The sequence below is a fragment of the Apis cerana genome, linkage group LG1 (assembly GCF_029169275.1).
Source record: "Apis cerana isolate GH-2021 linkage group LG1, AcerK_1.0, whole genome shotgun sequence".
NCBI classification, from domain to species: Eukaryota; Metazoa; Arthropoda; class Insecta; order Hymenoptera; family Apidae; genus Apis; species Apis cerana.
This window is the reverse complement of record NC_083852.1, coordinates 17,828,605-17,850,541: the sequence shown is the minus strand read 5'-3', so window position 1 is coordinate 17,850,541 and position 21,937 is coordinate 17,828,605. Positions and strand designations below refer to the sequence as shown.

Sequence of the window (21,937 nt, the reverse complement as noted above, 5' to 3'; positions counted from 1 at the left end):
AATTAAAATTAAAATTAGAATTAAATTATTCAATAAATTAGAATAGATATAATTTTGCAAATAAATTTTATAAATTTTATGTTTCAATTTTATGTTAGCAAAAAAATTTATTAATACTTAATACTGTAATATTATTTAACTTTATTCAGTCTAGATGTTCTATCTAATAATCGAATAATAATAATAACGATATTATTTCAAGCAAAAAGTTTAAACATCAATTCTTTATTTGTATTTAATTAAGAAAAGAAATTTACCAATGAATTGAATAAGTATAAATAGAAACAGTGTTCAAGATAATGAAATACGGCCTTGACATTCGTATTGCGATAAGAGGATTGATTTATTGTACAGCCAAGACTGCAATGCGTAATTATATTCTGAAATTGAATCTTTGTGATTGCGATTCATTGCACGTTTATCGATACCCTGTTTGAAACAACGTTTCTAAAAAATATTAACCAAAAAGTAAGTATGAAGGTGAGGTAGATTCTTAAACTTCCGTTTTTAGAGATGATTGCCGGCGAAAATAGCTCGTTTCAGCAACAAGTTCACACAACCGGATAATAATGTTCGCTGCAACGAGTTTCCTAAAGAGCCACCCATTCGTAAGAACCAACGAAAGCCCAACTTCCAATTATCGAATGCAACTGCACGCCACTTACTATGTATGAAGTTGCATACACGATGTCGAGGGTCAAAGTTTCGAGGATTCATGCCAATAACTTTTTCGATCGAATTGATTCGAGTTATGATATTATGATGTTAATGATGTTTATATAACTAAGTGAGAAAATAGAAAAATTTTTTGAAGGCTTTCTTGAGAAAAGATACATTATCGATTATTTAACAAATAAATTTTTTAGAAAATTATTTGAAAAAATATGAATAAAATCGATATTAATATGTATTATTTTTTTTCTATATCTAATATTTTAAATATCATATTAATATTTTTTTTATTGTTATCCCAATTGTAGTTTTAACTACTACTAATACATAGAAAATAAAAAAAAAATATAATCTTTATAATGGATATAGAATTATGAAAGAAAATCTAATCGAAATCTCGAATATTCATCAGGTCATCACGATCATTCTCCATCAGAACCGACTGACCCTATGTTTGCACGCGTGATTGTTTGTTAATTACTTCCTAATGAGTGTGCAGAGGGGATGAAGATCGCATGCCATGAGCTGTGGCTGCTCGTCAAGCAAATTGGAGAAAATCGTGGCGTGCAAATCGTATTTGCTGAAATCCTTGCTAAAGTCTTCTTTCCGCGATTATCTCCACCTATGAAATGGTCGCTCGTCCTCGGATGAATCGTCCTCGGTAAACTCGCTTGTACGAGAGACTCGATTTGGGTCGAGAAATATATATATATATATAATATATATATATACTTCTTTCTTTCCTTTTAACAAGATCCGCAAGGTTGAGACCAGAGAGATAAAAAGGAACGAGTCTCGTAACCCTTCCCCTCTCGATTCTTGAAACGGAAAATAAACTTGGATTAAAAGTGTCACGACTATAAATAGAAACCACGAGGCTGGCTGTGTGATCTTATACTATGATGTTTACTGTGTCTGTAATTGATTAGTGGCCTCGCGTAAATGACGGTTGGGAGTTGTCACTGGCGCCATCGATGGATTCCATGAAATTATTAGGATCTTCGATTTTCTTTAGATTTATCATGTTCTAATCGGATACGTTAGTCAGATTACTTATTCATATGAATTTATTACTAAGTTAATTCTTCATTGTTATTATGAAAATTTACTGTGGAATTTTTCATCATCTATTATAAATATTATCATACTTTATGCCACTCAGGAAGTATATTTAAATATGTAAATAAATTAAATTACTTGACTTATAAATTTGATTTTGAATTTTTTATATATTCAATTAATTTGTGAATTAATTTCTGTATTAGATTTTTCCTCATTATTATTCGAAATACTTGTATTTAGATTTAAAATTACGTATTATTCTTAAATATTAGAATTTATTAAATAAAAAACTATGCAATAAAATGCTACAACTTTTCAGAATAAATAGAGATGACGTTATTATTGACGTTATTCTCAATTTAATATTTGTTATATCGTCAGAAATAAAATAATTGCCAGGAATAATATTCCAATTTCGCGAAAATTTTCATATTTATAGCACGATGATTTCAATGGTCGAGGAACGAATAAGTGTAGCAATGATTGCAAACTGTTACAACTAAGTTAAGGTTGTCCATCACATGTTCCAGACATAGGTAATCGTTTAAGAGTAGGTACTTGATCTATGTCTGGTCTAGTAACGAATATTCCATTCAATTTCCAAGATGTAGGGAGTATCCATCGACGATAACCAAGCGTTTCTGAATGGGAACGCACCTGCTCGCCATGTGCGTGCAAAAATGGCACATCGCGCATGATGACACCTAAAGCTTTAAATATAATCTGGTTACTCCTTACAAATATACACATGACATCAAACAAGAATAAAAGATGCAAAGAATTTTAATTGGTCACGTTAAATCATCATCTTTTTAAATTATTCAAAATTTTTATTTACTTGTTATTATCATTCTTAATTCATTTTTTAATAAAGATTTATTATCGTCTTTGATAGAGTATTCATGAGTAACATGCAAAACATTTGCTCGAAAAAAATCTTAACATAAAATAAAAAAAATTATTGTCTCTTTAACTTTTACATAAATAACCAAAATTTTCGATTATATCCAATTTTTAATTTTTACTTTTAATAAAATTTACTTTTAATAAAATTCTAAATTCTTAAAATAAAGTATTGATAAGCTAATATATCTAAACTAGTTAGATTTTAAAATCATTTAAAGAGAAAATAAAAAAATCTTTAATTTTATATTAAATGAAAGAGATTATCTCTTTTTATCACTATTTCTAATTTAAATATCTTTCCATTTAAAGATCTTTTTTAAAGATCTATTATTAGAAGATCGCCTAAAGAATCTCATGTATGATATAATGAAAAATAATATCTATATGATCTTGAGGAAATGAAAAAAAAGCGAAATTCGATCATAAAGGAAATGAAATCTAGAGAATCTCTAACTCTAATAAATTTTGGATCGAATTTTATCTTTCATTCTCGATTAAAATCCCGTATATAATATGAACACTACTAGATTATGGATCGATTCAATTGGATTGGTCGATTCCTCATCAGGAAGTTCTTCCCCTTCGTTAATTCGCGGGCTATGCAATTTCGCGCTTCTCGTTTGGCCGGTTCGGACAACCGGTTTGCTTCGCTAGATGAAGATAATGCTATTCGAGATAGAATGAGATTGTTACATGTCTCTGGCAGGTAGACAAGAAAGGACCGAGAAAGAACCGAGAAAAAACCCAGAAAAACGAGACGGAAGCGGATGGATACATTAGACAGGATGAAAAGAGAAATAATGTATTATGATTTGTAAGAATTTCTTTATTCGAATTATGATTAGATTGATTCTTTTCGGAAATTGAAATTTGTATAAGTTAAAGTGAGGTATAGAATTATTTTTTTAAATGTTGATATTGTGATCGTTTAGGGAAATTATATGTTGCAATATGTTTTTTATTATATTAGAAATGCAATTTCTTTTGTACACTATAATTTAAGTAAAACATGTATTGTGCTGGAATATATTGAGAAGTTAAAAATAAAATAAAAAAGTAAAATAAAAGCCAAAAATATATTCATGTAAATTTTTGAAAATATAATTTTTAAATTTAAAATAAATATAATTTTTGAAATTATTATTTTAAGCTATTAGTCACTTTGAAAAATGAAGACATTTAAAACACAATGATTTTAATAAAGAAAATATAATGATATATTAACTGAGCTTTCAAATAAAAAAATTAAAAAAAAAAAATATATATATATATATATATATATATATATATATATATATCAAAACGATGGAAGATATCATATCTCGATTATAACTTTTATGTTTTATTGTATCGAATATCATGATCAAATATTGATATAAATATTTCTCCATTACATGACTCTCAATATTAATTTTTATCGTTACATAAATGCGCAACAATTTCGAAATAATTAAATAATAAAAAACAAATTTGAATAATAGGAGAATAAAAATTTACAAAATTCTATTTCCATTTTTAAAGAAAAAAGAGGAAGAGAATCGTAAAACGAAGGATGGTCTTAAAAATCATCAAATAAAAATTTGACGAGGCTGGAGAAGGAAAGATGTAGATTCCAGACAAAACGAGTACGTTTAGAGTGTAGCCTTGAACTGATGCCTAATAACGTCATCGTTTACTATTAGTACGAGTTACCACATTACATTTTATATGTAATACATTGCCACATTCGATCGTTGTCAGATTCTGAAGCACTTTTCCTCCACACGATTGCATTTTTCATTAAATTTGACTAACGATTGTTTGTTCTTCATCGTTAAACCTCGTAATCTTTATATCGCTTCCATTAGTTATCCAGTTTTCTTGATCCACTTTATCGCCAAATGATATTTTAAAATATTTTATTTACTTCAAGAATTAATTTTGTTGTAAAAAATGTTAAAGCACGGATTATTTTTATCGTACTTTTTATTTTTAAATTCGAGGAATAGGTTTCGTCAATTCTATGTCCATGTACTACTTTCTCGATAAATAATTCACGATTAATTGATATCAAAGTATTATTCCATTGTGCTTCAGTATTCTTCAAGTTCATTCTACGTTCATTCTACAGTAAAATTCTATTTATTTGAACTCGTTTGAGAACAAGTTTATAATAATTCATTTATTCTTCATATTATTATATATATCATTTTTTTCAAAAAATTTTATCCTTCAAATAACTTTATTATGATATGAACATAATATAAAACTCTTAACATAACATAAAAATCTTATTCAGAATTGCCATACGACATCTATGAATTTCAAAGGAGACGAAAAGCCGAGTTTACAATTATCAGAAGGTCGCGTGTCGAATTCGACGAATATCCGATGTCGTGTTCGTCAGTTGGCCATCGTGCAGTGACGCAACGATTTAATTAACTTGGGGGGCCGGAGAACCGAAGGAGACCTTGACCTCGCTCTCTCGCCTCCGTTTCGTTTCTTAACATGGTCGTTGTTTTTGTTATCTGTCCGTCGACGATTCGGTTCCTTTCTTCCAGCCCAGGCCACTTCAATTAAAACGAACAGCGCCTCGCTATTTTCGCGCTGGATATTGAATATGGCGATATTTATTCGCGCAACGGGGAAGATTTTGTTCTGAGACGAAGATTGGCGTCGAAGAAAAATGTGATAATTTTTATTGGCTTCTGCTTGATGTAATATATATAAGAAATAAAGGAAAATATAATATAAAAAATATTTGATTCTTTGAATTTTACGTAGTTCTAAATCTATGTGTCTTTTGGAATTTTTTCCGGAATATTGGATCAGTACTGTTCATTAATATTAGTTAACATTGGATCTTGATTGATTTTATAGTAGGTTGAGAAAAATGTATTTCCTTGGCCTGTATGTACATATCTATATGTGTATATCAATACATATATGTGTGCTGATAAAAATTCAATTGCTGTAAGTTATAAATGCTTATGTGCGTTCGACGAAGCATATGAATTTCTTCGAGAAAATTGGAAAATCGTTCTAGAAGCTATTGATGGAGGCGAAGCCTTCAGAGTTTTGCTTTTGAAAGTTATTTTTGCATTATTCGTCCATAATCTTTGTATAAAAACCAAAAAGGTATTCAGAACACGAACAGACCTTGCTTTAATACGTTCGAATAACGTTCGAATCGAATTTTCATTATCTTCAATGGTGTTATGTATGCCAATATATAATCTTCATATATGCTTATTAAATTTATATTTAATAAAAATTCATATGAATTATAAACTATAAATTATTTTTCAAAATTTTGTAATTTTCTGATTTCTAATTTGCATTCCAAATAACAAAATATCAACATCAATTTATATTGTATACAATATAATCCATATCCAATAAATCCATCAAATGGCATAAAAATAGCCAGAAACATTAATTTCTGAGCTTAAAAAATCCAAATCATAATTATGATATATATATTACTAGATATTATTCAATAATGTTGTATCCTAAAAAAACTTAATTTCAACTTTGACTTTAATTCCAATTATTCAATAAAAATTTCACATATTTTTTAAATTTATACATTTTATATTTATACAATAATTGATTAATTTTAGAAAGGATCTTTAAAAAAAAAATAAAGAAGAAAATTTAAAATAAAAAAAAAATTAATAGGTAACCATCAAGCATTGACCTCACGATTCGAAAGTAGAAACCAAACACCAGAGAAAGTATCAAGGTGAGATTTGAGAGCCACGGGTTCCGTCTGGAAGCTGGATATTAAAAAATGGCAAGACGTTTGCGGTCTCGGTATCGAATAGCTATTGAATGTGCCCCGTTTACGAGCCTCCACTCGTTATCTTGACCTAACAAGCTTCGTTTTATTTATTCGCGGATACTAGATCAACGGTTCGTTGCCCCTGTTCTTCGATCAACCAATGACGACCAACATTCATCGCTGCCAAAATAAACTCGTCAAATTTGTAATATTTTCATTTTGAATGCCTACGAATTTCTCATTTATCAATATTCATATTGATAATTGAGAAATAATTATCAATATTCATAAAAATAATTTGTTGTGGAAGGATTATTTTTGATATTAGGATTTCTAAGTGTTCCTTATTCTTTGAATAGAACTATATGTGTATTTTTATTTAAATACATATAACTTATTAAAAGATAAATCCATTGACCTATGATATATTGGTCTTCAAAGACCATTCAAGGTCATTTATCATTCAAAGTCTTCTTCGTTACGTACGCGTACGCGTACAATTGAACTAATATTATTATTGAAAATGACCAATTTACAACTTATCACCGTTAATAAATTCTTTTATATAATAAATTCAACAAATGTAAACATATAAAATTAATATAAACACATAAATATATATTATAACTCATAAACTTTACTTTATTTTACTCGACGTAAAATTGTATTATCAATTTATATTTATGTAAAACTTGTTTGTAGAGCAACTCTAATCTAGAACTGGTTTACGATAATTTGAGTTGATATATATATATTACAAGCAAAAGCAAAGGTTATCTTATAATCTCAAAAATGTCTACGCATACAAAGATCAAGATCTACAACACGAAAGACTTTTTTTAAAAGAATAAAAAGAATTTAAAAAAAACTTTTTCGTATAACGAATAATTTAAAATCTAATTACGAAGCAATTATAATTGGACATTATTATAATTGGATAATTAAGCATACCAAACATTCGGCTAAATTCGCTAAACACATGAAATTTTATCCACTTATGATACTAGATAACTATGTAAAGCGACACCCTATATTCTAATCAGCGCATTTTTGATTATGGCAAATAAATATTTCGATACTAAAGATATCGGCCATGAAAGCTACAATCAATGGCAATCAATTTTTCGGTTTGTAATACACACCGAACATTTTTAAATTAAAGTTATTAATCCATGAAAAAGATGCATATGCCATTATTCGATGTGTCATCGATTTTTTTAAATAACTTAGTTCGATATGTTCGTTTTTTATAAATTCTTGGTTCGTTTGTTTCAGATTTGAAACGGATTAATGATTTTCTTCCCTTATTCAATCTTTGATTATTTCACGTTCTCGTTACGACAGAAGTCGTTCGAAAGCATCTTCTTTCCACGTTTTCTGTGGTTTCGTAGGCGTTGATCCGGTTGCTCGCGAACGCGTGTCGCTCTTGAGAAAAGTTGCACGAGGTCCCCATGAGGGAATTGCTAATACGGTACTTAACAAGCAGCGAATAACTATTGATCGCAGAGAAAGCCAGGTTTTTTGTCCACGTTGCTTCATTACTCGTGAAAGAAGCTTTGAGACTCGTTTGAGAATAAGAAAAAAATAGAAATAAAATAGAATTTGAACGATTAAAATTTGATCTATAATTGTTGATTGGTTAAATTTTAGTGATATTGTACAATTGGCTAACTACAGAACGCGAACCAGAATGAAATTTTCGCGTTTAAAAAAAGCCATAACGAAGGTTTGAATTAATCTAGTTTTGTGATCAAGATTTGATTTGAATTAGCATTAGACAAGAATGAGAATTGCTCGTACATTCAGAGATGTATCTAAACTTGACTTAGGTTAGAATTAGTCACGGATTAGACACGGATCAGGCATGGATTGATTGTATACATATTCAAAGACGTATCTTGGAGACAAAGATTTAAATCAGGTTTGGATTAGATTGGTCCTTTGCATATTCAACGATGCGTCTCGGTGACAAAGATTTGGTCGACTAAGGGAATTAATCGATTTCGTGGCGCACGCTTCGTAGATGCCGATTGTTAATATGAGAAAGAGCAAAAAGGACCTAGACGTGTCGCGTTACTTCTTTCAGATGGATGAGTAATGAATCGCCATTGCAGATCTAGGTCACCGCGTAATTTTATAATTTCCCCGACGAGTGATCGATCATCATCGCCGGAGGACATTAGCCGAGCGTCTAACTATAGGAGTAACGATGAAACTCGTTTAAGTGTAAATAAATCTTATTCGAATATTTAAATTACTTCTCCGTTGAGAAGCAATTGTGTCAACAACAATTCATCGAGAAATAAAATAGAATAAATAATAAACCATCCATAATTACATAATATCTGTATACAATTTAAAAATCGCGAAATAATGATATATTTCTTTTCGCGATGAATTTTATAAATGCTTTTATTGTTATCGTTATATGTATCTTGCCTAGTATTGACCGGTGCTTGCAGCGTGCTAAACAAAGTCAGGGATCTTTCTAGTAGCGACAGAGGTTCGTGAAAGGGAGTGGAAATTATTTTTCCATTGGATCAGAACGCGAATGCTATCTATAGAAAACTCGGAAACGAGCGTGAGAAGAATTAATCGTAATGACAATTCCTATTTAATGGAAAAAGTGATTCACAAGGTTATATAAATTTATTTTCACTTATCATTAAATAAGCGACCATTATTCTGCGATTTTGTAAATTCCGTATTCGAATTAAGTATCCTTTTAAATCTATTAGATGCCTCTTTCAATTGCTTCAGTAATTTACAACATTTTTTATTTGCAAAAGAATATTAAAATAAAAATACTCTTTGACTCGTATTAGAATATTTTCTTTGCAAGGTAGAACATCGTTCAATTTCCGATAATTCTATTTCATGAATATATAAAATTCTCTTAGAACGCGAATCAATACTAAAGAAGCATTCGACTACACATTTATTAATTTTCTAGATTTAGAAAGATAAACAAAATTTTAAAATATATCCTTCTATTGATTACAGTTTCATTCAAGTCATCAAGCAATTTCTTTAAAAAAATCAACAATCAATCTTCCATCGCATCGCAAAATCAAACACACCCTGAGATGCACCATCTATCCCCTCCACCTAAAACGAGATCACGTCGAACAAAGAGTAGAAATCGAGGAAACAAACAATACCTTTAATCTCAGCGATGTGTGCATCGTATTCGCTCTTACTGCGCACATATTCGATCCTGGTGGCGACGTTGTGGAAGCTCTGAGTGCGATATTCCGCGTACCACTCGGACGGCGTTCGATCGTCCAGCCCCAGATGCTGGTGAGGGCTACTACCCCTCCTATGCGACAAACTCTCCTCCGATGGAAATCTCGTGAACGACGTGACAGAGCTCGACTTACTCCCGTAATTCGGTGCACCGTGGCTGTGACTCTGGTAGGCCGAGTCCTCGAGGGCGTGTTCCTCGCTAGGTGTCCTGCTCGATTCGGCGAGAGAAACACGGGTCGACGCGCCACCAGTCCCAATCTCTCTCACGCTCTTCCTCACCGTGATCTTCTCGAACTTCACCACCTTCGAACCGTTCAATTCGCCCTCCTCCACCAACCGTTCGAAGCTCTCCTCGAACGACGAGTCGCTAGCTCTAGACGATGGCCGAGACGATGGCCGAGACGATGGTCTGGAACCGGGTCTAGGATTCGTGGGCGACCTGTACTGACCCGCATTCCGCCTTCCCTCTTTGTCCTCGAACAACTCCACGAAAAAGTTGACCCTATCCCGGAGCCGACCTCCACGTGGCGTGCTCGGGCTGCCAGGGCTGGCCCGGCTGCCGGCAGGACTCGCGCTCTTTGGTGGTGTCTCCGACATGATTCGCCGCCAGCTCGCAGCTGCTGCGTTTCACCTCGTGCCGTCCCGCTGATGTTACTCGCGCGAGTCTTCGCTCCGGGCTAGCCAGCCCGAAAATTCATGCTGCTGTAACCGCACCGGCTCCGTACTACGTTTCCGGCTTCTCCTCGTTTCACGGTCGAGCTGCGCTCGTGGACACCTGTTCTCCGTACACCACACCCTGCTACAACCACCACCATGTACATCGGCAGCAACCGCTGCGCCTCTCTCTCTCGTCGTCTCGCCGACGAGATCCGAAAAAAACGTCAAACCACGACACTTCTCTTTCTTCCTCCTCTATTCCCTCCTCCTCGTATCGCGGCCCCGTGGCCAGCACGCGCGACTCCCTCACGATTTCTCCTCACAGACACGCGGATACACGTTGTATGTTAAAGTCGATCGTTACGTATCTAGTCTAGTTACCACGTACGAACGATACACGCACGCACATATCGGCTTGTTCGCGACGACTGTCTAGATGTGCGATACGCGTCTACCGCTCATGGAATGCACTCCGGCCGCGCACCACGGCCGCCGGTTCGATATTGGTGCCTCTCTTCCCGACTTCTCGCCGGGTCCCCACCTCGTTCCTCCGTTCCGTGTGCCCTCCGTGCCCTCCTATACCCCCCTGCCTACCCTCCTCCCTGCCTGCGGCCCGCATTGCACGCTCACGAGGACGTCCACCACGAGTTACGACTAACCGGCGCGACATCCACCAAGAGGAGGACGCGTCACGATGACGAAGGTCCGTGACGATGCCGGGGACCATGCGCCGACTTACGTCGTCGTCGCCGTCGTCGTCGTGGTGGTCGTCGACGCCCTACCTGCCTCTCTGCTATTTCTTTCTTCTCTCTCGCTCGCCCGTACCTAACCTCCCTGACGCCGATCGATGCTTTTATCCTGCGTCCTTCTCCTCCGCAGCCGGCTAAATGTCACTTCTCGCGCCACCGTTTGAACGAGGCCTTATAGCGTATTCCGATGTCTCTAGTATTCCGCGTGCACAACGGATCAGGACACGTTTCTTCGATTGTGACGAAGGTGGGAAAGTTTAGCGAGGAAATTGGAATTGTTGGAGACCGTGGAGGGCCTTCGTGAAAGGGGATGAGCTCGAGTGGACTCAAGTTCGAGGAGCAAGTTTCTGTGAAGGAGATTGTAATATTTCTGTTAATGAGTTTTGAATGAAGATTACGAGAAAAGAACGCAATAAGTATATATTTTTTTAAAAGGAGTATATACTTTTTTAGATTTTATGTTGAATATTTTGTGAAAATTGTCTTATTCGCTGATTGGGGTTAGATATAAATTTTTTAAAGATATCGATTTTTACTATGTTAGATATTCTGTGAGTAAGCTCTATATTCTGTTACGTAGTCTCGTATCATAAATATATTAAAAAACTCAAAATTCGACTAATACGATAAATTGAGGGCTTTTTCTTTGAATTTATCTTATCAGGATTTTTTATTAGAATAATTCATGTTTCTTTATTAATATAAATTTTATCGTAGAATAATAACACAGATCAATATGTTCATTTTGGATTTATCAGTTGTAAGATTATATAATTGCCTAACGTATCCAAATTAATCGAAACTATTTTAACATAAAAGTAGTATCGCATATTATATCAAAACTCACGAAAAGTTACAAAATTTTGTTATAAGTTTGTTATAATACTCCCATTTTGACTCACTCGTGAAGTATAATAAAAATTTTGAAATGAATATATTAAATATACATTGAAATATCCTCTCAAAATTTAAAACATTGCAATTTCATTCCCTTTCTTTCCATAAGATAGCATTAAATATTTATAGCAAGGCTAGATATATCTCTAGATTTAAGTTACGTAATAAAGAAAGGATAAAAAAATGTCTGGCTAACATAACTATAAAGATTTCTCTATATATCTCAAGATATAAAATATAATCATATGAATTTTCATATTTATAAAAGCCTTTTTATATTTTTAATAAAAACAAATTTCTTATGTGAAATAATTGATTCTAAAAATCGAGAAAATTAAATTAATAATCGATCCAGACATTTAGATTTACATAGCGTCAACAAATTGTCTAATCGATAATGAGCGGATGTTTTGTACATATTGTCACTTGCCAAAAAGCTGTTGGCACTTTTGCAACCGGCTATCAGTGAAACATTAAAGTGTTACTTGTGCTATTACGAATTGCAACGAAAGGTCCGTGATTCTATTTTTTTCGATGATGAGATCGATAATTTACGTTATTTCTTTTTCTTTCCTTTCATTTCAGATAAAAGAAAAAAGAGATGAGAGACATCATCATCATCAACGAGATATCTAAATACACTTCCAAGAGGAAAATCAAAGAAGATGCTTATGCGACGCTAATCGTCTCAAGAATTATTGATTAAAACGAGAAATTTAATATTGAAAGACTAAAATTGAGAATTGTGATAAATATTTGATGAAACTATTACTATAACCTCTTTAATGTTATTAACGATTCAATTAAAAATAATTGAATCTCTTCTTAACATCTTCGATTATCCATATTATATCTTTTGAAAATGGTATAATAAAAATATCTTTAAAAAAATGCTTCTGTAAAGAATAATTCAAGTAAAAATAAATTTCGAAATTTCGAAAAAACATTTCATATAACGATATCGTTGATCGAACATTGTAAGAAATGGCGCATGTTTTATCGGCAATACTGTTCTACGAAACAGTGACGCGTTATCCATATATCATCGTTACGTAATATATGTGATAATCGTAACTAGTAAACAAAACAATGAGATTCGATGCTTGGCGAATGCTTTTGAAATATTATCGATCACATAACACGAATACGAATACAAATAAAATTATTTTTATTTTCATTTCATTCATCTAATTGTGTTAAAAATTATATTTCATCGTGTATTTGTATTTTTTGGATCTTTAAACATTGTTAATTACTTGTCAACTCTGCATTATATCTTGATGATGTCTGCTTTTTTACACGAAGTAATTTTTAAAAATTAATTAGAGTATAATATTAAGAATTTTCCGTCACGTTATCAAGACTATAAAGAAATGTTTTTCTCATATACGTATCTGTACAAGTTTTGCAATATATATTGATAATTAAAGATTGTGTTTGAGATATTAAGCTCTATTTATATCGAGAATTCTTTATCCTTTTATCTATGACAAACAAACGTGCGTTAGATACTAAATTACATATATGTCGTTGATAAAATTACTTTCTCCGATTTTTGTGAATTATTTAACAAATAATTTCGATGACTAATTGGAATATTGAACACCGAATGCTGAACACGATTCTGAATGCAAATTAGAGGAGCGCGCATGCTTCATTTAAATACACGGTTTCAAATATTTATGACATCGTCTATGGGTCGTTTCAAAAGCGGATACACAAGACAGGATCATAAATCATCGAAAATATCATCTTTCCAATTAAATCTTTCAGCATTCTTTTGCATCACTGCTTGTTTATGTAACAGTTTATTTACAATTTCTTTTTTGCAATCAATTTACAAATGATTGATTCTTAATCTAATTGAGATAGAGAATTTCATGAATCTGCTTAATATTTTTTTTTATATTTTCTTATTTCTCCCAAAGAAGATCTTGTAATTTTTTATACATTCGATAATTAGTCAAAATATCAAGATATTACAATAATAGAATACCAAAGTATCGAAACATTATTTTCGTATCAAAAATTCTCAAATAATTGGAATATCTAAAATTAAATCGAATTAAGAACATTCTTTGGCATTTCGAAACTCAAATCTCAATTCTTGGAGAATAACATTCTTCCTAAGATACGTATTTTAAACGTAAACATAAAAACATATTCCTCGACCTACCGTAAAAAACTGGCTCGAAAGCAATTTGCATACGAATCGAAACTTTTGAATTTGCGAAATTTTCCTCTCGACGATCAATCGACCGTTCGATCACGCATATGTACGTGTGATTCGCATACTTATCTGTTGAACCGTGCAAGAGAAATAGATGACGATGGCTCACCTATTTATAAGTGTGACGGAGGCACCTGCCTCTCCGTTCGTTCACGATAGCCGTCATTGAAATTTTTCTATTTTTTTCGCAAAAATTTGAACCAATCGAAATCGAATATTTTTTAAAGACAAATCGCTAGTGTCACGATCGAAAAGGACTCTCGAAATTTTTCTCTAGAAACCTGTAGTTTTCGGGGACTTGGATGATTTGTGAATGAAATCCACACTACAGTCCTCTGTTGGCACGCGATGTGTTTTGACGATATAACGTGATTCTACCCAATTGTTTATTGTTTGCTCCAGAAAATAATTTATTTTTGAATACATTTTTTATATTTTGGGAAGTTCTCAACCCTTTGAATTATACAAATGTTCGAATATAACGAAAGAAATCTATTCTATTCTAAAATTTGTGAATACGCGCGTAAATTTTATTATCGTATAATTAATTATGTATATCTAAGAAAAATATATGTATGTAAATATATGTATGTATTTTTTTAATAGAAAATATTTCTTTTCGATTTTTCGAAAATTAAATATTCTTTGTGATGGATTTATATGGTGAATTATTCAAGACATTATTTTAATAATATGAAAAATAACGAGCGAATTCTGATATAAAGTAAAATTCCTATAATATATTAATGAAAAAAAAAAGTTTTTATATCTCTGATCGAATAGCTGAAAATAATATTTCGTAAATATTGCATTCATTCAAAATATTATAATATAAAGAATAGGAATCATGAATATGGTTTATCGTTTTAAGCCATCGGAAAGAGAAATAATAAAATGATAAAGGAAATAACAAACTCGGCATTATTTAAGAATTTTAGTATTTCCTTAAACATATATCACGGTTCTTTTTTTCTTTTCTTTTTTTTTGTATTTTCGCAGCAGATCGTATATCTATCAGTTAGACCGTCATTATTATTTAAATACAATTCATAGTCGATGATGGTTATATTTCTTTGAAATTCATTTGTCTATTATTTAACGCACGAATAAATTTTATTTATTTCTCAAACGTTCACTTTTGTTGAAGTTTAAAACTGTGAGAGAGAAGATAATATGTATAAATAAGTATTTTTAAATTTAATAAAATATCCGTATAGGAATTGATTATAAAAAAGATTATAAAAAGTTGAAAATTGTGCAATCAATACACGTTTCCATTTGTGGAAGACGAAATAACAAATATTATCATTCGAATAAATTATCGATTTCTTACTAATTATTTTATTTGCATATATAGAGATATATATTTTGCATAATCCGCAAGAATTAGTTTTTGTTTAATTCTATTGAGGCACGAAGAAAATTAAATTATAAATTCGAAAATACCAAGGAATATCAGTGTTGATCGATTTTATGGGTTTGGTTTGTCTGAATACAATGTTTCTCAATTGGCAGACCGACATTCATTGATTTGCTTGCCAGAACCGCATCCGAAACATCGGTTTCTGATTCGTTATATTATCGTCAATATCTATATCTTGAAAGATACAATGTACAAAAATAATATTTCTATAAATAGCAATAAAATCGAATTTTCCTATTCAACTTTCGAATTTTCCAATTTATTTCTAAATATTTATCTCTGTTTTTTTTAAATCGATCGATTAATATCTATATCTTTTTAAGATAATTAATCTTTGATGTTATCAAATCTCAGGGAAAAATTTCCCATTTATTTTGTATATTTTATTATCTTTTATCCTTCTTTAATCACAATCGAAATAACAATGAAAGCATCCAAGGACACTAGTGCTAACATATTAAATAAATACAATATATGCATCTATTAAATGTTTCATAACAACATATAAATATGCACTTCAATCTATACATTCGAGCACGGTATTTAAATAGATTTAAATAGATTTATGATACATTTAAACACGAGAATTCATTTATTTTTACTAAAAGAATACTATCATATAGCTAGGATAATTTATGAATAGAAGTGCACATTAAAAGAGAACATTCGAAAAGTGTTACTCACTTTGAAGTTGCTGTATCGTTGCCTGGTACTCGGCAAGTTTCTCGTCCACGTAATCCTGACTCTGGTTGGCTATTATTTCCGCGGTGCTGGGTCCGCTGGATTCCTCTTCTGTTTGCGAGTGATCCAATGGTACCCCAACGTACTCATAGTCTCCAGGTTTATACGTTCCAATCATGTATTCCGGTGGTCCACTAGCTAATGGCGATGTAGCGCCACTTTCTGCTGAACTCTGTCAAAAAACATAAAAATTTTGAAATATAATACTTTTGATATCAAAAATTATAAAAGTTTCGATCTTGTTTCACTTCACTTTCACCGAGTGATCAGAATAGACTGACGACTTGCTTGAAAAATATTTTTCCATCGATGACACGTACGATGCAGTTTCACCGTGTTTATATTTTTTCATCGCATCGTGTTTATTAAATTTCTTGTTCTATTCTATTTTCTGTCCACATTTCTGAGAAACATGTGTCTGTTTTCATTCGTTTTTGTTCACTCCATTGTGTTATACCAGAATATTATATAGCATGATTATATATTTTGTCAATCTTTATAATAATTAGATTGCAATTATTTATGCCAAACTTACGCGTATAAACATTAAAAAAATAAAGTTTAAAACTATATATTAAATAGTAATTACGCGACTAACAGTCTAATAATAATAATTCAAGAACAATGAAAAGCATTAACAAATTCTATTTAAGGTATATTTTGTTACAAAGTGTTATTTAATAATTGTAAGATTTTAGAAAATGAATTTCCTTTTAAGAAAAAAATAAAATAAATTAAGATCAAATTCAGTATTACTATTTTTCATAGATATTACTTTAAAGCTCATCGATAAACGATTTTACAAAACCGGCCTCATCACTTTTCACATAAACACCACTTATACACGGATTTAACTACGTTTGCAGTGCATTCACACCTGGCTCTGAGAGAAACCGGTTGTTGCAACTTGTCGCGGCCTACATTTTATTTAGGTGTCCCTATTTCGTGCCTCGGCCAGTCGGACGCATGTTCGCGTGGGCGTGAAAAGCGGACTGTCCACGTGGTGAATTCAGCACGAGTAAACTCGAATTTCCTTCGAAACGCGAAAATGCCGGAGGGAAAATTTTCGACGGAGTTGTAAAATCGAAGTGGAAAGGAAGAAGCACAGGAAGTAAAGTGGAATCCTCGAGAACGAGGGAAGTTTCTCTCGAGAAACGAATAGGTTCTTTAACCGCAACGTGAACATAGAGAGGGATTCCGTTTATAGAGGAAGTTGACACGTGTTTCGTGGCGCAAGTACAATTTAACATGCAACGGTTTCCTGATTTTCGAACGGTTGGTCCGTGTTTAGAACGCCGGCAAATGGCCATCTATATGTTCAACGATAAGTTCTGTCTATCCCGATGACTAACGCATCCAAGAATAAAGTAGATCTCACTGTGGTTGCTACGTTACTTTCCACGGAATTTCACGTTTCTGAGATTATAGCTTTTATGTGTATTATCTTAGCGCATAGTTTTGACCAATGAATGATCGAGATGAAGGAAAATATAGTATGAATTGAATTATTTGTTAATCGAAATTTATGTGCTTTTAGAGATATTTTCGTATCTTCTTTACAATAAATGCTTATTCTAAATATTTGATCAATTATTCTCCTTTCCGATCTATAATTAAAATATAAAATTAACTTTTTCCATAGAAATAATCCTTGAAAAATTGATAAAGATTATGTCTATATTCATCGTAATCAAAATACTAATTTTATTATCCATTATTATCAATATTATCTTCCTTACAAACCATCATTTCAATGTATACATATACCAAGAAAGTCCCATCGCCGATTTCCCTTAAAATTCCCTAATACAACTAAATTCCATTCCTTTCAATTTCCTATTCTGAACAAACGTAAATAAGTTCAAATTCATTTTAATAATTTTTAATCAAGGGGACGTACCTGTGTCGGTATGAAAGGTCTAGGCGCTTGAGTGGCCACTGGAATCGGTGACGGCCATCTGGGTCTAGGACACTGTATGTATCCGGTAGGTGATCCAAAAACGGGTGATATTCCGGGCGAGATTGGCATTCCAATCGGGACAGGGCTCATCGGGTGCCTCGTTCCGGTATACGTCAACGGTGACGTAGGATGAGCATGATGAACTCGTTGAGGATGGGGCGAACCCGTTGGGCTGAAAGGGGATGGAGGTCTATATTGGCCAGATACGTTCGACCTGGCTGACCAACCACCCCCTGGCCCGGTTTTTCCATGGGGTTTTGACGGCGGCTGCGACATCTCTGGCTATTTCGATGTTTCTCGCGGTGTACTTCGATCACCTAGCATCGCTACAAAAGATAGAAAGTATCATATCAGTTAATAGAACGGATATCAGTTAAGTGAAATGGATTATAGCATTGATGATAAATCTTATTGTAAAAATTTAGTTTCTTTATGGCATCTAGCTTAATATTTGCTATTCAAACGTTAAAATAAAGAATATAGGAAATCTTACCATTGAATGTAAAATTTTATTAATTTGTATTTTTCTCTTTTTTCTGTTATTTTAGAAAGTTGTTGAATATCTATTCGATTTAAGGAAAGTTTTTTAAGGATGCAGAGAATTTTAGTTTCTGGGATAATGTGATAATGAGATGAGTTAGTAGGATTCTATAATAAAAATGAGAAAAAGTATGATGATCGCATTATTACATCAATCGGAATTAAAGAGATGTTGCACGAAAGTTGAAGTGTCTTAGACGTGTAACGAGCTCTGGGTCGCGTAGTGGCAGTGAGTAGGCAGATTAGAATGGGCAATCGTCCAAAAGTCTCTCGAAATAGGCGCTTCGATTGTCTGAGTTCTCTAACTTCTGCACGTTAACGCGTGAAAAATGTGTAATGGACGATTCGCAATATCATGCGTAACACATTACACAATGAGAAAAGGCGCGAACTACTAATGATTAAAATTAAAATAAAAATATCATTCTTTAGTTTCCTCTTTTTTTTAACAGATGAAATCTTAATTTAATTTGAAAGTTGAAAGCACAACGAATATATCGATATTGTTTTAAAATTATTTTTTATCTTCTTAAAAAATAGATTAACAGTCTGATAATTAATATCCAGATAAAAATGCAATGCTCTCAATTCTTTCTCCTTACCAGTTCTGAAAAAGATATTGAAAAGTATTCAATAAGGATGACGAATCTCTAAGAAAGGGTAAATTAATTCTCACGAGATATAAGGAAGTTCCACGAGTCAAAGGTCTAAAGGTTTTTGGCTAGATATCGAGTGTAGGCCGTCTAAATATAACGACAAATCTATTTTAAAGCGACTCAAGCACTGGCCACAGACGTGTTCGACACGGCAGATATATTTGCAAACGACTACGTCAGATATTTCAGAAAAGTGACGTGAATATTAACATCTACAATTAGTCTTACAATGACTTGCGTGTACGATGCATGGCGCCGTCGTTCTTCGTATGTCATACGCATTACGTCTTCATTTATCAAATTACAATTAATAATCATTTCCATTCAATGATTAATTTACGCAAAAGAAATATCTTCTGGCTCGAAATGAAATAAAAAGAAAATAAATAAATAAAAGAAACAAATAATAGAAAGAAATTATAGATAGATAGAATCATAATCATGACCCAATTTCAAAGATTTTTACTCGTTTGACATCGATTTTTTACATTCATTGTTGACTACTTTCTCGCATTTCATCGAATCCCAGATCCATTTCGAACATTGCAAAAACAAATATGTATCGAAGAAAGGCCGAAGGAAATTTATCCAGCAATAGAGCGGAGTTTTCCTCCCTCAAAAGCAACAAACGCAGCTGGTCAAAGACACGCGTCCATTTTGTTCTTGTTAAAGTTCACGAGCGCCATTACGAGCGAAAGAGGGATGTGTTCGACGCGCGTTTCGAGTTCGTTCCACCGATTTTAATAAAACATCGGGAGGAATCGACTAACGGTCTATTTATAAGTCGGACCACTCGACAACGATAAACCATGTACGTACGAATGTACGTAAGAAAATCCAGGAGCGCACACGTTGTTCCTTTATTTGAATATGGATAAAAATACACGTCGAAAATATATGATTGTGGTATCGACAAAGAATAAGAAAGAAAATTAAAGAAGGAGAAATCATGGAGGTTATATCTTGTATCCAATTAGTTGGTAGATAAATGTGGAGGAAAAGACACGTTTGAAGAAATTGAGACAAAGATGGTTGAAAATTGAAAAAGAAGATTATAAAAGAAAAGAGACGCTATGCGGAGTGAAACGGTTATTAGGTTGCTGGATCCTGGACCTCGGATGCTGCGTCCAAAAATAAAATAACTGCCGAATTAACGAACAGAAATAGTCTTGGTTCAGAACGGATGTTCCTGACACAGGTTACACGTACCGGTTAACCCCGATAGGTAATTGCCGTAGCAAGTTTCGATCGGCGCAGATTGAGATTAACGAATTAAACCTTCTCATGAACGAGGGATAATGATTTGGAGAGAGCTCTTAGTTAAAACTTTTACGAAAGTTGTAAACTTCGATCAATAAAAGTTAATTAATAAAAAAATTTCTGAATCTAAGTTTCTAGATACGAATAATTTCGTTAATATCAAAAAAATTAAAGAAATTTGTAGGAAATATAGACTCAAAGTATCTCGTTAGGGAGATCTTGGAGAAAAAAAATACTTCCAAGTTGGAAAGTGCAACAAAACTCTTTAATCGCAAGTTATCCCCAAAGCTTTTAAACTAATTAATAGAATGTGAAAAACGATACCGAAAAGACGTCGAGCCGCAGACACGGTCGATCGATGAAATCCTGTTGTAAGTAGTCCAAAGTAGATAGAGAGCACACGTTAATCGTGACAATTTCGTAGCGATCGATTCGATCGGCTTTTCGTTCAAGCCTCGATTCCCCGAATTTTCATCGAACCACGCGTTCCACACGTTTCCCAACTTAAAACACGCGAAATGAGCCTCGATGATGGAGGGTGATCGTGGCCTGATGAAATTATGGCGCGGGATCGATGGATCGATCGGGTTCGATATTTTCGGTAGTTCGGTCCACGACGAAGACCACGAAGAGACTGGTTCGTTCTTTAGTTGATCGGTCCAGGAACGGGTTGCCGCGACATTTATATTTAACTTTGGCGTTGCTCGAGCTTTCAGCTTCGGGATTACCACTCGCGCGATTCCGCTTAGCACTGCTCGTTCTACATTTCCTCGTCCCTATGCCTCCCTTTCCGCCCTCGATGCTTCGATTATCCCTCTTCTTCCATCTTGTGCCTCTATCGCTTCTTGCCGCGCTTCCATTTTATTATCGGCGCTGAGGTAAGATTGCGAACCTGCTTCTTTCTCATTCTTTCTTCTCTTTTTCTCATTTGTTTTCGTCATTTTTCTATTCGATTTTTTTAATACCTTTCCGCTGGAACTTTGAATTTTATATTTTTCAAGAATTTGAAATCTCGATGAAAGTTTCTTCGGAATATTATAAAATTTAAATTTAGATTAATTCAAAAGTTAGATGAATAGAGAGAAAAAAGAAAAGTTAAAAATGTGGGAAGATAATTTGAATTTAAATTAAATGAATGAGAAAAAAATCTAGAACATAAATATTAAATACGTTAA

At 33.0% G+C, this 21,937-nt stretch overlaps 2 protein-coding genes and 1 long non-coding RNA gene across 4 annotated transcripts in view; 1 reads left to right on the top strand and 2 right to left on the bottom strand.

The window, feature by feature from the left end:
- The window catches only part of LOC107994002 (muscle-specific protein 300 kDa), a 78,467-nt gene extending 68,221 nt beyond the window's left edge, over positions 1–10,246 (bottom strand). For both annotated transcript variants that reach the window (XM_062087257.1, XM_062087258.1), the window contains exon 1: positions 9,565–10,246. In XM_062087257.1, coding sequence (XP_061943241.1) covers positions 9,565–10,246 — 682 coding nt within the window. The remainder of the gene's footprint in view (positions 1–9,564) is intronic.
- A 1,086-nt stretch (positions 10,247–11,332) lies between these two features.
- Positions 11,333–13,401, top strand: LOC133667818 (uncharacterized). The gene is made up of 2 exons (XR_009833443.1): positions 11,333–11,471; positions 12,538–13,401. It is a non-coding gene; the product is annotated as an uncharacterized LOC133667818 (long non-coding RNA).
- A 2,572-nt stretch (positions 13,402–15,973) lies between these two features.
- Positions 15,974–21,519, bottom strand: LOC107994003 (splicing factor 3B subunit 4-like). The gene is made up of 3 exons (XM_028664897.2): positions 21,087–21,519; positions 18,247–18,632; positions 15,974–16,518 (listed from the first exon to the last, which is right to left on the bottom strand). The coding sequence occupies exons 2-3, from the start codon at positions 18,580–18,582 to the stop codon at positions 16,282–16,284; spliced, it is 573 nt and encodes a 190-aa protein (XP_028520698.2). The 5' UTR covers positions 18,583–18,632; positions 21,087–21,519; the 3' UTR covers positions 15,974–16,281.
- Between the last annotated feature and the right edge of the window lie 418 nt (positions 21,520–21,937).